The sequence below is a fragment of the Ammospiza caudacuta genome, chromosome 3 (genome assembly GCF_027887145.1).
Source record: "Ammospiza caudacuta isolate bAmmCau1 chromosome 3, bAmmCau1.pri, whole genome shotgun sequence".
Taxonomy (NCBI): domain Eukaryota; kingdom Metazoa; phylum Chordata; class Aves; order Passeriformes; family Passerellidae; genus Ammospiza; species Ammospiza caudacuta.
The window spans coordinates 87,323,790-87,340,496 of record NC_080595.1 but is presented as its reverse complement, the minus strand read 5'-3'; the positions used below and the strand labels follow the sequence as shown (position 1 = coordinate 87,340,496).

At 40.7% G+C, this 16,707-nt stretch overlaps 1 protein-coding gene across 1 annotated transcript; it reads right to left on the bottom strand.

Annotated features, from left to right (window-relative positions):
* Nucleotides 1-3,012: 3,012 nt before the first annotated feature.
* On the bottom strand, nt 3,013-15,454 carry ALKAL2 (ALK and LTK ligand 2). The gene is made up of 5 exons (XM_058802517.1): nt 15,172-15,454; nt 12,797-12,850; nt 12,607-12,687; nt 10,164-10,230; nt 3,013-3,633 (listed from the first exon to the last, which is right to left on the bottom strand). The coding sequence occupies exons 1-4, from the start codon at nt 15,452-15,454 to the stop codon at nt 10,166-10,168; spliced, it is 483 nt and encodes a 160-aa protein (XP_058658500.1). The 3' UTR covers nt 3,013-3,633; nt 10,164-10,165.
* Between the last annotated feature and the right edge of the window lie 1,253 nt (nt 15,455-16,707).

Sequence of the window (16,707 nt, the reverse complement as noted above, 5' to 3'; positions counted from 1 at the left end):
AACATCCTAAATGTGGTTTGATGCACTAACCTCAAAGGTGGGAGTATTTAGACATAACCCGGTGTTATTCCCTGCCAGAATGATCATTTCAAATATTCCAGTGGAGGTAAAATAACTCATAAGATTGAGAACATGATGGTTTGTGCTTTCCCATTCATGGCTACATAGGAATTCAGCCCATAGTTTCCTGTATATTAAAGCTGAGATTGAAAGGTCTTAAATCTTTATCTTTGAGCTGCTGGGGTAACAAAGGAAATAAGAGGATATGGTTGTTTACCTTCACTGGGCTTAGAAATCTTCCTGAAAAGTGATACTTAGTTGAAACTCGTGTTAAATTCAATTCACATTTTAAAAGTTTCAGTCTTGAGACAGACTTTCAGCAAGCAATCTAGTGACTTAATAATTCACCACCTCTACGAGGAAGAAAAAGCTGGTTGATTTCTTTTACAATTAGTAGGTTTTTTTTATGGAAGAGGGGAAGGTGGACAATGGTATTTTATGTAAATTTGTAAAAGCCCAGAATACAGAACAGGGATTCCCTTCAGGAAGGACAGTTGCACAGAACCATTATTTGGGTTCAAGAAGAAACAGTGAAAACAGGATTAAGACACAAATCATGTATCATGCAGATGACTAAGCGCTCACACATCCAAAATACCACTCATGAAAAATGTAATTTTGAATGAAAAAATACAGAACTGACTCCTGTTTCTCCCTCCCTGCCCCCACAGCTTGTTATAAGTGGTAAAGTTAAGACTAAAAAAAAGTGCTAAAGTTAAGACTAAAAAAAAGTAGTCTAGTATAGGTGTGTTTTCTGTCAGAGCATGATGATTTCTGCTAAATATAGAGCGAACTTCTAGGGGGTTAATTTATTTATATGAATTGATGAAATAATTAATAAGTTGTTATTTCCCTTTTATAAGGAGATTTTCTTGTAGGGTTTTCTTTAGCCAGATTTTGGGTATCCTCCTAGAAAAAGCAAGCTTCAATATTTTAAACTCCCATGTTAAGTATTAGTCTGTGGTCTTGTCAGTGGAACCCACAGCAAAGCTCAGAGTTCCACCCACGTTTACTGCAGATGAGCAGCTTTAGTGAATCCCATAGAAGTTGATTTCTTCAACAGCCATGTTTTCTGCAGGCATGTATTGCATCCACTGAGACATGGAACTTACCATGTAGTCATCACTGAAAGCAGTTTCTAGACTCTCAGCTCCTATTGTTCTCAGGCTGGGGAGGGTCATGTTTGGTTTTGGTTTTACATTTTGTGATTCAAACTGAGGATAGAATGGAAACTTTAAATGCCAGGATTAAGATAAAAGTGGTTTGTTTGTAGTAGGTTGGCCCTGGCTGGATGCCAGGCACCCACCAGAGCCTCTCCCTTGCTCCCCTCTCCAACTGGACAGGGGACAGAAAATAAGATGAAAGGTTCATGGGTTGAAATAAGAACTGGGAGAGGTCACTCACCAAATAGTGTCATGGGCAACACAGACTCATGCTGGGGATTTTAACTGAAATTATTACTAACAAATTCAGAGCAGGGTGATGAGAAGTAAAATAAGACCTTAAAAATACCTTTCCCCCACTCCTCCTTCCACCTCTTCCTCCTCCCCCAGCTGTGCAGGGAGATGGGAATGGGGGTTATGGTCAGTCAATCCCAGGTTGTTGCTGCTGCTCAGGGAGAGGAGTCCTTCCCCTACTCTGACATGGGGTTCTCCCCACTGGAAATAGTTCTCTATGAGCTTCTCCAGTGTGAGTCCATCCCACAGGCACCAATTCCCCCCAAACTGCTGCAGGGTGGATCACTTGCACAGGGAGCAGTCCCTCAGGCACAGGCTGCTCCAGCCTGGGTCCCCCACAGGGTCACAAGTGCCACCAGCAAACCTGCTCCAGGGTGGGCTCCTCTCTCCACAGCCCTGCAGGTCCCTGCCAGGACCCTGCTCCAGCACGGGCCTCCCACGGGGTCACAGCCTCCTCTCAGGCACCCCCTGCTCCAGTGTGGGTCTCCTGCATGGGCTGTGGGTGGATCTCTGCATCCCTGTGCATCCCCATGGGCTGCAGGGGCACAGCTGCCTCACCATGGGCTGCCCCAGGGGCTGCAGGGGAATCTCAGCTCTGGAGCCTGGAGCACCTCCTGCCCCTCCTTCTGCACTGAGCCTGCTTGCTGTCTGCAGGGCTGCTCCTCTCATGTTCTCACCCTGCTCTTCTCTGGCTGCAGTTACAACTGTGCAGTGACTTTTCCCTTCTCAGCTGTGTTATCCCATAGATGTCACCATTTCTGATTGGCCCAGCACATCCATCCTGGAGCTGTCTGGCATTGGTTCTGCTGGACATGGAGAAGCTTCTGGTAGATGGTCCCAGAAGCCACCCCTGTAGCCCCTCCACTACCAAAACCTGGCCATGCAAACCCAATACATGGATTTATAGGTTGCACATAAATTTTTTCTTCCTGTTTGAGTCATTTTACTGTGACAACTGGATTTAATATCTGATTTAAGGAAGAAAGGGAAATGTATGCTGAAGTTTTTGGCGTAACACTTACTCCTTAGAAATTCTACAAGACTAGGATTTCCTGGATATCTTCTGATTAGATTGTCTTGCAGTATCATGAACAGACTGCACATTATTAAAAAACAAACAGAGAGCCCCTCCCCAAACCAAAGCCAAAACCCAAACAAAAACCTCAGAGCATCTGTTAGTCTTAAAAAATATTCCATTTTATAATGCTGTAGAGAATTGTAGCAGCCTTGGTAGTCTGGGCATTCTGTGGGTTTGAAACACACAGATCTATCCATCCTCATAAATCCAAGGTGTCCAGGTTACTGAACTCTGAAGTGAGTACACCTTTCCTTCTTACACTGGAACTCCGTGGAAAGAGATGGAAGTGTGGATAAATGATAGTAGCTGCCAGAAGGCAATTTGTTTACCTGGATTCAGTGATCAGAGAGCAAACTGAGAACAACTTAATACCAAACACTTTATTACTTATGCTTGTTATTTACAGTATTTACATATTGCACGTTCACTGGAATGTTTTATACATTTATTATATAAAGTAAATTAATGGCAGCTCGTGTTTGTGTACAAAATCCATGCTCCACTGTCCCAAAAAGTATGTCTACTTGGAATAACATTCCTGTTTGTCATGCAGTTTGTACTCCAGGGTACAATGTGACCCCAATGCAAGTCTGTTTTAACCAAACTTTTTAAAAATTGCATAAGCATGAAGGATATCGAGTGACCACAACTACTGTGGAGCAGATCTTTAGTCGTTCTAGATATACAAACAAACATTCCTTAAAACTGTAGAATTAAGCAACGGAACATGAATTTTCTTGGTGAAATATTTGTGTTTACATAATTTTTGGCAGCATTACACATCAATTGTAGTGTGTTTTTAAGTATGGAGCATTAAGTACTACTGGCAGTTATGCTACTGTAAAGAATGTCAATCTGCAAACTGTCGATGACATACAAAATGCATGTTAAAAGAATTATGGGAAGTAGTCTGTCAATCTGCAAAAATAAATCTCTTGTTCACAATGGAATTCACTAAAAGGTAGTAAGTTCTGTTTCCCTGTTGGTTTCCAAGGCACTTCTCTTGGTTCTTGGTGTTCCTTGTCGTGGTAGTAAGATCTGGTGGATTAAAAGAAAGAAGAAATTGACTTTCATTATTTTTATACTCACATACATGTGCTTGACAATGTGTTTATCATCGTGAAAGTAGCAAATAAAACTGGAGAATTCACTAATAACTTTGGAAAGTTCAGTAGTGAATTTTAGATTTACCTCAGTTCATACCAGCCTGACTGAACTGTAACATTAATGCTTTGTTAATCAAGGCTGAAATTCTGGAAAGCATCATTTTCTCTGATGGTTCATTTTTGATAGACACTGGGGAAATTCCCTTCTACCTATTAAAAATGTACTCATAGTTAATCTGTTCCAATGACTGCATCTGTGAAGTCAAGAAGTGAATAAACCTCAGGAATAGCATTAACAGATTGCAAAGTGCTTTCTAAATGCCTTGGTGTCAGGAGCTGTTCATGGTGTGCCCAGTTTGAAGGATCTAAAGGATTTGATATTTCATTGGGCCCTTTTGTGAAGAAACTTGGACTCATATAAACAAGAAACAAATAGAAGTAACTTTTTAAGAGTTGCTTGTATGACTATACCCCCTGGAACATGCCAACACTGAGCCACCACAAACTAAGCAGGAGCTGCAGTGGTTCAATTTGCTGCCTGAAGTCTTCTAGAAGAGTGTCTTGGAATGAGATCACTGTCATGCCTTTGACACTGATATCACAGTCACCAATACAAAATTACAGGTTTCCACACTCCTTATGTATTTTGTCTATATTCTAGAAATGTTGATTCAGAAGCTGAGCAGTGAAGATTTTCACAACCTTATGCCCCCACACCTCTAAAGCTTGTAAGAAAATGTAGTGTACCTACACATAGACATATCTAGAAGTCTATCCTCTTCTAGACAGGTGAGCACTGAATGTTGCAAGTCTGTCCACCCAGTTTCAAATGTTTCTATGCCTGTTGTTGTTCTTATTTAGAAATAAATAATGTACAGTGTTTTTTCAGTCAGCAGGAACTACACAGCTGAAAGACTCTTACATGCAAACAGACCCAGATGAAGCTTTGGTGTTTTACAGCCATCAAAAATCTGTGGCGGAGGTAAAAACCAGTGATAATCTGATACTAGAATTCTGCTGATGATATTTTTCACAGTTAAAACTTTCATATTGTCTGTCTGAACATAGGTAACTGTCCTCCCAATGATCAGTGTGAATTCTCTGATACTCTGAGCTTCTCTACATTTTCTACTGCTTAAGTATAATTTGTAATGGAATCATTTGTATGCGAAGTCAGTTGGACTTGACATAATCCATTGAAAATCAAGCTATTGGTGCATACAGAAATACTTGTTAGTACTATTTAAACATTTAGTTTTGCAATTTTTAAAAGCTATTTAGGAAATGTAATAATGTTACAGAAAATCTTAATGTAATCTAGGATTTTTTTCTGGCTTTGCAGATAGGACAATTACTTCTATTTTTTTTTTTAATATCCTTCCTTAGAGGGGGAAACTGATGTAAATTTTCATTGTCTTTCATTTTCATCTAGCTTATTTTCTGTATGTATGCTCCTACTTTACCCTATTTAAGCTATGATGTTAAAAAGTGATGTTTAGAAGAAATTAACATGCTTTTGGTTTGATCAGTGTGTAGTACAATCTACAAGTTAAACACTGTAATAAATGTAATAAAAACTTTTTTCATTACTAATGGGAATATGCAGCTCACTGGGGGTGAAAAACAGTGGTTAGGATGCTCATTTGTCATCTCACCTCCACTTGCTTTTGTAGGGGAATTTGACAGTTTTGTATCAGCTAATCACAGTTTTCTAAACCCCTGGTGTTTTCAGAAACCACAGGTTTTTAGCATTGATAAATTTGTTCTACTTCTTTTTTTTTTTTTAAATTTCATATAGTCTGTTATATGCATCAGTCTAGAGATATTAGGCTGGAACTTAGCTGAAGGATGATGGATAGCCTTAGTGGAGATCCTGAGTGCAATCTGACTACTGCCTCTGTTGGAAACATAGGTAGCTATACAACTCCCCAGCCAATTGTGCTAATTTTTAAAAGCACATATGAAAGCTATTATAAAGGCATATTGCAGCTTTCCAGATTTGATTCTGGTTATTACCTGTGCATGATGATAAACTCTGTAAGAAAAAGCTAATCTATATGAGAAGAATTTAGTGGTTTAAATATCAATATAAACTTTAAAATACTGTGCCAGTAGGATTTTGTAGCAGAACCTCCTCATACTTATATATAAAAAAATTCTTTTCCTAAGTGTGCACACCCAGGTGGAATTCTGCTGTAATGTGATCACAGAGATCCATGCACTGAAGATTATGAAGCTCTAAATGTTCCATCTGGTGCTAGCCACAGACATCTCACAGGAAGGAAAACTGTGAGCTACCATTTAATAAACCTGGATGATGCCACACTAGTAACCATGCACACTGGCTGCCTTTTTAACTCAAAGCAGTAGTTCTGAGAAAAGTCTTAAATTAGTTAACTTGGGAACCAATTCCTGGCATCATGAAGAGGTGATTGGACATGCCCTGAGCAGCTGTATAAAACAGACCAAGGTATACTTTCTAGAAAAAAAACAGGCTTTCACTGAATAATACACAATCCTCTCATATAAATTTCACCTTCACTTTTATGGAATTCAAGTGTCTGACATTTCAATATACTCAATGTTACTCTGAGAAAGCAGCAGTCTAAAGGAGAATGTAATTGAGGGCTGTTGTTTCCATTGTTACAACATATTTGAAGCAAAATTCAAGCGCCCAAATATCTTGGTTTAAGAATAATTTGAAAAAATGGATATATAATATGGTGTATAGGAATGTAATATTTAGTGGAGTATTTTAAGTTTCCAGCTTTATCTTGTATTTTCAGCATTTGTTTCATATATTACTAGTATGGTCAATACATCTTGAGGGGTTTACAGAGATTTTTTGGAGTTCCAAAAGAAATTTCAGTTTTAAGCTTGTTATGAATTTTGCAACAGGTATTTGACCTGTATGTTCAAATATTAATTATTTGCATCTTCATCTTAAAGGAACAAGCAACTGGTAGATTTCTTTAACACACTTTTTATAATGTATAAACCTCATTTTCTCTGCATAGCCTGAGACTCCAACTACTTGCACCAGTCTTCTATTTATTAGTGTTAAAGTGGGTCATTAGCTTTACTTTGTTTATTTGAAATAACTGTAGATGCTTTATAAGTTCTTAAAACCACATTAATATTTGTCAATACAGAAATTAGAAGAAATATTCAAAACAGAAGCATGTAATAAGATGTGATAATGCAGTCCATAGACCCTGAACTCCTCCTCACAGTGCAAGAAGTTTTCAAAGTAAGTTATGAGATCAGTATTGGTCTCTAGCAAACATGTACAGGACAGGTTATGGAAAAGGGATGGAGCACCAACAGTAGCACCTGATGTTTTCAAACAGAAGTAATAAAATCTGTATGACTGTGGCCAAGTGGCTTTGACAAATGCTGTCAAAGGAGTTTTCAGATTCATCACCGACTGTCACCAGAACTTCTCATGATCTGAACTGTGAACTTTATTTAGGTGAAGACTTTGAGAATTGTGTTCCTGGCATCTCTAACCTACTGCAGATATGGACAACTTAACAGTTGTGGGATGTATCTGCATGGAGTGGAACAAAGCAAGCATGGGACAAGGGAACTATTAGGAAGCTGGCACAAGAAAGAGGCTGAAGAACAGAACAAAAAAAAAAGAAGCATCAAGGACAGGACTCTAGCATAGCTGTGTTGACCATGAGAAGGGGTTACAGAATAAAATTAATTAGTGATGGTGCTGGTGGCAGCCAGGGAATACAGCCTGGGAGGCTGACTGGAAAAAAAAAAAAGGACAACTGGGAGATGTGGTAATACAAATCTTTTGCTCTGGCTTCACTCATGCAATCTCAACAAGTTGAAGGGCTGTTACTGGGTCCCTGCATTGCTCATGTCTGTAGGACAGGCAGAAAGGGAATATACACTCTAAAAAAAGAGAAGATGGAGCTCAGTTACATATGTATAGGACACATGAGAAAAAGTTAAGGCTCCACAAGACATGTCACACCGTAAACACACATGTGCCACATAGGAATGTGTTGTGACAGTAACATGTCTAACTCCTGTTTTCACATGTTGTTTTCACATGTTATTTTCTTGTTTGATCTGAGCTCTGGGTTTCAATGTCTTGTGTGCTTTAAAGCTGTGCCAGTCCAAAATGCACTACAAATAAAAATAAATTTGTATTTTTTCTTCTCTTCAAATTGATCTCTAAACATAGATAGATGTCCACAGATCTGAAAAATCCCACAAAACTACTAGTTTGTCAAAGTAATAGTCCAACTATAGCTCAGCACACTTATAAACCTGCAATGAAACCAAAATCAGATACTGAACAAAACAGGAAATGTAATTTGTTTAACACAAATTTAACTGGTGCAGTGGAGAAGCCTTGAGGAGAAAAGAGGCTCAATCCTATGGACACCTGTGCATCTCCAGATGTATGTGGTAGAGGATAGTCTTCCTTTCTGCTAAGTGAGGCTGCTTAAGGAGTCTACCACCACTGATTTGTGTCTGTGTGAATAAAAGAAGTGGACAGTTGCTGACATTGAAATATGTTGTGCAAAGGTTGTTTGAGAAAAGGATATTTTTAAATAGACTTCCAGTTTGAGATGTGAACTACTTTAGTTGCTATTCCTTCATATTACAATTACATGTTTACATGGCAGGTTGTTAAGATAGAGATAAAATTTTCTAAAGAAAGGGAGAAAAGAATTTCACACTCTGATGTATCTGCTTATTAGTATTGGTAATAATATTATTCACCTATTTGCAAAGTTAAACAAATTAAGTCTCATTTATCCAGACTGGATAGAGAGAATGACTTGTAGAAACCCTTCATGAGATTGAATAGCTCCATCAGGTTTTCCTGCAATCATGTTTTCTTTAGATTAAATAATCCTAATTCCTGTAACTGTTCTTGTATACTGAGTTTTCTAATCCTTTGGTCATCCATGTTGCTCTTCTTCGGACTCATACAAGAAGAACCTGTATGTCTTCAAGTGTGGTGCCTTAAATTAAATATAATATTCCAGTAACAGTAATTGTGTCAGGAGTTTCATAAACTATGATTCTACTTATACATTCCAGTATAGTTTGACATTCTTCAAGTGTAACACTGCTGTCTCGCTTAGTTTGCAGTCCACAACCACCTCTGTTTTCAACAGCACTGTCTAACTATTCACCAAATTCCATGTATTTCTGCGGCTGAATAATCCTACAGGACTTCATAATTCTGCTCTTTATCTGTCATCCTGGTTTTAGACTATTTGGCTTATTTTCCAAGATTATTTTTAATTTCAAGGTTGAACTGTATCATGGTTGCTTGTCCTATAGTACTGAAATACATTAATACAGTATTCTACTGCCCAAGTTATTAATGAAAATACTGAATAATATCAAACCCATAATGAAGCTGTGTGACATTGGTCAGTACATTTTTCCAGTTTTGACAGTGAAGCACAAACAACTTATGTATTTTTCCCATTCCTTTTTACATTTATCTTGATCATATTTCCCCAGCTTGATTGTGAGAGGGAAGTGCAAAACAGTGTCAATGCTTAAAAGAAAATAAAATGCTTAATATTTATTACTTTTCTCACAGATTCCTTCCACAAGATGTGTATTTTGTCACAGAGTTAAAAGCATCTTGGTTTGACAGCATTTGTTACTGACAAATCCACATGGCTATTATTTATCCCTTTGTCCAAGATCACATTTTGTCTCAGGTAAAGGTTGAAAACAGAATGTAAATTAGTCCTTCTGTATTCTTATGTTACAGTTCTCTGCACATAGTTTGGGAGTAATTTTTGGTTTGGTTGACTGGCTTTTGTTTTTATATTGGTGCATGATGAAACTTCCCAAGTATTTTTGGGAAATATAGGCCCATCTAGGCAAAGAAGGAGGGAATTAACCTCTAGACATGAGAGGTGTACACAAGGAAATCCCAAAAAATCCAAATAGCTTGAAGATAGTTTATCAATGCTACTAGCAGTACATTTTAACTGAATTACTGTAAAAGCACCTGTGACCTATCTGCATTCATGAAGCTTTGATGTGTACAGCTATGTATATATTAACTCATACTACTGAGTACAGCACAGATCTACAGCTGCACACATAAAAGGGTGGCTGCTGCTGTCGATACAGGCAGTTGTGTACTGAGTAAACTCTTGAAAAATAAGCCACAGCTGCTGTGTTTTGTTCTGCAACAACAAATTCACTATCTGCTAACTGTATGCTGCTATAAATAATTCACAGATAATGCACATGGACATTTATGTAATGACTTCCAGTAGGGGGTACCCTTTCCTTAATGCCAAAATTTGCCAGATTAAGCCAGTTACTTCAAGTCCTCTGGGAGGGGAATACCTTATCTAAAGGACAGTTGTTATTATACTCCCATGAATTTTCATGTATGAAATACAACATCTGCTGCTTTGCTATGCAGTGGAATGTCATTTCTGCTAAGAAAAAGCTTACCTTTATCCTTCCATGCACATAGGGCTTACTGCCAGTCGAGTAAGAAGCCTGGCACATCTTTTATAGTCTGTATGAACAAAAAAGCATTACTAGATTACCAAAGTAATCAAATTTGCCTTTAAAAATCAAAATCGCTTTCAGTGTGCAAATTAGTGTCATTGCAAAGTTCAATGAATACCTTCGTTTGCAACAGAATAAAAATCAACTCTTTTGACTTAAAAGAGGAATGTATAAAAACTGGGTAATAACTAAAAGCCATGTCTAATGGCACGTCCACCTATGCAACTGACTTCTGCACATGTTCTATCTGTAAACAAACAGCATGAAAGTGCTTGGAGGCTCTCCAAGTGTATGTATGTATGTATTAAAATTTATACATCTGTGCCTGTGCTTCCATGCAGGATCTAAACATGTGACTCTAGTATTTCCATATTAGAGAAAGAATAAATAGTGCTCATCCACCTTTAAATCCAGCCTTCAATGAGCAAGTCTGTCAACTTAATATTAAGTAATGCCACTCTCCAACAGATTCTCTTCCTGGGAACACTTAAATTAGACAAATAACATCTTCTATTCATGCAAATCTTAAGTCCAGCCCAAGTAGATGACCATATGATGCACATTCAGAGGAACATGAAGTTTCATCTTAAAACTAGTAAAAATGTTTTTGCACTGAAGTCCTATTGTTAGTCATTCATATTTTAGGTATCTTCACCTTTTTCATGCATTCATAGTAAGACACGGAACCAATGCAAAACTAAAGAAATTACTCAAAAGGTTTTTTTTTTTTAATTTCCATAAAAAACTGAAAGAAAATATTCTGAAAGTTGGTTATGGACAGACAGAAAAGTAAATTATATTTCAGGTACCAATGCTACTACACTGTACAAAGTACTAGAAAGTATGCCAACACAAAGTTTTGTACTAGCTACCACCACACTGCAGCATCAGAGACACTTTTTGCTTCTTTGCTGTTTGGCCTTCAGATCTCTATACACAAGGAACAGTATAATCTGAAGTCAGGATATTATCAAAAAGTTACATTGTTCTGTGCATGAAGAATTAAGGCAGGCTGTTTGTCTCATTTTCCTAGAAGAAAGTTACTTTAAAGATATGCTAGTCAGTCCAGCCCAGTAGGTGATGTTCACTTCTTTTAGGCTTTATTTCAGTAATGGGTAACTACATCTAATGTTTCATCTGGAGATGAAATGTTAACAATCCCAACTCACAGCATAGTTATGGTATAATTTCCACTCATACAAATGATCCTCCATTATCCAGACATTATGTTGGTGGGTATGTCACCTGTCAGGAGGAAAAGCCTAATTTAGAGCCTTTAAGGCCAACTAGTTTTTAGCTTCACAGCTTGGAGTACTCATTAGTGCTGAGCCAAATGACATTTGTGTTGAGATCCTTATGAAAAAGGTAATGACCATTGCTTGTTCAGAACAGAGAAGTTATGAACAACTCACATCTCCACCCATGTAAACAGAGGGTGATCTGGTTACCTGTCATCTAGAAATCCTTGTGTTTCCAAGGAATTCCTGATCTGCAGCCTTACAAATAGAGAAAATGTGCACAATTCTTACCAAATATGCCTTTAAAATGCACTGGGCTGAAATATTTATTAATACTAGAAACTTGGAATCTGTAACTCTTGTTTCTATTCCCAGCTCTGCTACTGACCCAACTGGTTGACCTCAGACAAGTAAAATAAAGTGTGCTTCCATTCTGAAAAGGCTGTACTAAAATAGCATCTGCTTACTCAACAGGTCCACCTCAGTATGAATCTGGAGTCACATCTACTGACTGATAAATGTCAGTGTTTGATTTTTATTTAATTCTCTGTGCTGCCAACAGTGATGAGGCATCATAAGCGGCTTTTGCTTACTTGTGTCCATCAGCACTATTTTTTTTTTCCTAAGCTAACAAGTTATACTTTTATAATTCACTGAAGACAAGTGTTGCAAAGATTCATTGTCAACATCACTGGGAGACTGGTAGCTTAACAGTCAAAATAGAAAATGTCTATAAAATGTGTTTTACATATATAATCAATGAAAAGTAAAATAACCCCACCTGGATTTGTGATCTTGTCTTGAATTTACAGCACGAAAAATTAAATATGAGATATTTGTGAGAGGAAAAGCAAACACATGGTTTGGAACCCAGGAGGCAAATATATCAGTACCTAAGGATGCAGTGTTCACAGCCATTCTACACAGTGTATTTGCAATGAGAAAGTTTTATTTCCATTTTCCTCTCTGCAATGCTGATGCTGTTCTAGCAATGCTGTAAAGAATACTCCGTACATTTTAGAGCAGTCCAAATTTTTCTTTGCAGGGAATGCATTCTGACATTGTATCACTACTGATACTTGATAGAACTGATAAATTTTAGAGTTTCCTCTCATTTTAGGGAAGTGCCTGCTTTTGTTACTTACATGCTGGGATGGTACAATCTCTTGTATTGTGATAAAGCCGATGAAAGTGTTTGCTACATTTTGGACTAAAGTAGAGTGGACCTGAAAGATAAAGAAAAAATAAGTTATCAATCAGCACAGCTCAAAGTAGAGCAGTGTAGCTTATGGTATGTATGTGAAATAGGGATACCAATGCAAACTTGAAACATACCTGTTAAATGCTTCAAGAACTTGTCTTTCATCCTCAGATCTCTGGGAACTATTTCTGTGGGACAGAAAAAAGAATAGTGTTACTCTGCTGCTGCACTGGACCTATGCTTGCCAAGCATAGTGTGAAGACAAGGAATACTCTGTCCAGCAACATCAGCAGTATGTCTTGACAGGTGCATGGAGGGCAGAAGTCCTTTGCATACAGTAGGCCAAATTGCAAGCAGTCACTTCACATAGGGAGACCTTGTAAAATGCTTTGTGAAACACAGTACTGATGAAACAATGTCTGATAGGTGAGAAATCATTAATGACGATGGTTATTAACTAAGAGTCAGATTTTAGTTCTCTATGAACTTCATTGTGAAGTTTACCTAGATTTAAATTCTTTCATATTACACGAGTGTTGAAGACTCAACGATATATTCCAGTCTGGGGTTGTGTCTTCTAATTCTCTTATACAAATGTAACCACTACTCTGTCCCAGGTATGTCTGTAGAAGCACTGCTCTACTGTAATCATGAAACTGGATTGATCTACTTACAGGAATCTTCCCTCCCTCCCCCAGCAGTAAATAAAATTCACAGGAAATTATTCCAAGCAAATTGCTCTCTTCTGGCTCCCTATGTTTGTGGTTTACCGCCTTGTGTTTTGTGTTCAGCAGATGGCAAAATGAAACTAGTTTACTGAAATCCATTTTAGCCCTAACCCCTGCTTGTGACTTCCTGATTTACAGCTATCTTTGATTGCTTTCTGTTACAAACTCTGTGCTGATGGCTTAGTGCTGATTGTGTATGATACACTATATGGTGCTTTATTTACTTGACCATGAATGCCTGAGCAGCCTTTTTCATTCCCCTGGCACCTCTTATCAGATATAAAGCAGAGAGCATTTCCATCCAGATCTGATTCACTTGTGAATTTAGACACTTCTCGAAAGTCATTCTTCGTTTACTTCTAACTTTAGTCGGTGTAAGTAAAATTGACCTTATCCTATTTGACCTAATTATGTCATGAAGAGCATTAAAAACACACATGCTTCACTCAGAAACTTCCCATGGGACAAGCTCACTAGGAAAGTGATGCCAAAACTGAAATGAAAGACTCTAACTAGTAGTTCCTTTTCAGAGTTGCTGGGAAAAACTCCATCACAATAACAGAATGAAAAATCCTGCTTCGAAATCAGTAACAACACTACCAACTAATCCGCTCTGAAGCATAATTATTAATTTTGTAGATAAGTGTTCTACACAAGCCAGATGTTTTGCACCCACAGGGTGACCAAAACTATGCCCATGTTCCAAGATGAGATTTAGAGTTGTGCACATCACAGTTCCCTGCTTAATCTGGTCTCTTTGACTCTTCAACATTTGTAAAACAAAATTTTCTCTCCTGTGTTGACCTTATGGAGAACAGAACTCTCTTCCTCTGTGCATTCATTAATCATCCCAATAGAGAAACAACATCTTCATGACAGCCACCAATAAATGCAAATTATGAATGAGAATGGCAAAAAGGTACAATGAAGCTTTAAAAGATCAATAAAGACAAAATAAGCAGCATACTATCAAAATGAAAGCCAGCTTGGGAAAACTTGAGTAGATATTTGCTGGAAAATATTCAGAAAGTCACTTTCAGTTGGAGGGATCAGATGAGCAGCAGTAACACTGCAGATGCTTGGGAGTGACAGGGAACACTAAACATGGCAGCAGGAGGAACTAAATCATGTTTCAACTGCGTGCACAGAAGTACATCACCAAACTAAGCAGGTTAGATAAGAGCCAATCAAACGAGCAGAAGGATGGCTGCAGGAGTGTCCCAAACTGGTCACAGCCTGCACAGTGACAGAGGAGCACTGTCTCAGTTCCCTGGTATTTCAAAGGTGCTACCTCTGGAGTACAAAAGGAACTAACAAGCAGGGTGAACAACTCAGTTCAGTGAAGCTGAGCTGTGGGGAAGACTTCTATGTGTAAGGTCTTTAAGGATATACTACAGTCGTGCAGGAGAATTCTTGCCAGGGTCATTTCCAAGAAACACTTAAACCAAGCACATGATAATAAGTGGTAACCTTCCAGGAAAAAAGCGTTTTCATCCCTTGTTTCTTTGATCTCACCCCATTTAAGTCTTTTCCCATATTATTAGGTTTTGTTCAAAGCCACAGGAAGTTGGACTTTCAGTTGAGTTCATTATCCAGAGAGTAAAAGGCTCTGAGATGTGAATGGAGGTTTTCTATTCCAAATTTGCCATCTGTGTCTGTTTCTGATACCAAATGGAATCTGCACGTATTTCAAGTGGTGAATACTTAATACAAAATTAGTAACCTGATGCACTATCTCATTCACCGATGCACCTTAGGGAAAAAAATGGATTGTGACTTACCAACTCTCTGCTCATCCTGGTACCCTCCATAGTCGGCCACTTCCCTTCGATCCAAGTTATAGTCATGCTTGGAGAAGTACTGCATCCCACTGTCCTTCTCCAGGTGGTACCTTTTCAGTTCCTGAATGATCTCCATGATGAGATTTAAGAGACTTTGCTTGTCCTTCAAATCTGTGGAGTCTGTTTTTTCTTTGCAGTATCCTGCTGAGAGCATTAAGAGTACAAGCCCCAGCAGCCCAGAAGACCTCAGTCCACTCATTGCAGTCCGACCTGAAGAGTGCATGAGGGGATGAAGAGGAAGGATCCGCTGCTATGCGAGGTCTCCTGTTTCACTGGAAGAGAAAATTGGGGTGGGTCGAAAGTGGGGAGACTCGTAGGGGTGAAATCGGAAACACTAGCGAAGGAAAGAGCGGCGGCCGCTTGGCAGGTTACACAAGGCGGGGCACAGACCGCTCGGGGCTGCGGGGGCTGGCGGGGCGGGTCGGGGCGGGGGGTCCGCGGGGCTCGGCCGCTGCCCCCGCGCCCCTCAGCGCCCGGCCCGCGGGCAGAGCCCCCACCGCCGCGGGCAGCGCGGCTCGGCCTCCCCGCAGCCGGCGCCGGGCCCCGCGGGCGGGCGGGGGGCGCAGCCCCGGAGCGGGGCCAGGCTGGGGGTGCCCCGGCGGAGCCGATCCCCTTCGGGACGGGCGTTCCACCCCGCCTCTCCCCGCCCCGCCGCGGAGCGGAGGAGCACGGGCGAGGGGCGACAACTTTCCCCGAAGTTTCCGCCGGACACCCGCGACAGCTGTCCCCACTCTCGCTGCGGGCCTCCGCGGCCGGACTGCGGGCAGGAGCGGCGGGACGGGAGGTGCGCGGCTGGGGGGCAGCCGGCCGGGGCAGGGGACAGCACTGCCAGTCTCCCCATTTTCTCTTTCCCCGCTCCCCTACCCTGCAGGAGTAGCGGCCAGCATCATGCCCAGAGCCGCTCGCCTTAGGACAACTGAGCGCCCCTCACACACGGCCGGTCCGTGCGGCGGCTCTGCCCTGCCAGCCCTGGCGGGGTCCGGCTGTCACCGGTCCCGCCGCACGCAGCGCTTCGGCCCGGCGGGGCGGGAGGGATGGGGGCGTGGGGAGGGAAGCAAGAGGGGAAGAAGGCTGCTGGCGCTCGCTGGCCGCTTTACCTGTGTCTCTGTCCCAGACGCCGAGGTGTCTTCCCCCGGGAGCCGCTCCCCGGACGGCAGCAGCCAGCGAACGGCAGGGAGTCCGAGTATTCCGCGGCTGGCCCGCCCGCCCCCCTCCCGTCCCTGCGCTCCCGCCGTATCCACAAACTACTCCATCGCCGCTAGCCCCAGCGCAGCCGCTTATATAGGCTATAGGATGGACATGAGACGGCAGATAGTATCGACTTGGAAGTGGGTGGAAAACAATAAAAGTCCACTTGGCAACCTCGGGAGCGTCGCTGCTTGCACAAGCCCCCCCTTCCCGCCCTCTCTCCCCTCCCGCCCCGGTCCCCCCCGTCCCTCCCCCTGCTCGGTTCTCCCGGGCTGGTCTCAGTCACTC

Excerpts from the sequence above, each read along its gene's own strand:
- ALKAL2 (XM_058802517.1), bottom strand. The coding sequence starts at position 15,454 with ATGCACTCTTCAGGTCGGACTGCAATGAGTGGACTGAGGTCTTCTGGG. Across the intron at positions 12,688-12,796 it reads GTTCTTGAAGCATTTAACAG|GTCCACTCTACTTTAGTCCA; the intron begins GTATGTTTCAAG and ends TTTATCTTTCAG. Across the intron at positions 10,231-12,606 it reads AGATTGTACCATCCCAGCAT|ACTATAAAAGATGTGCCAGG; the intron begins GTAAGTAACAAA and ends TTGTTCATACAG.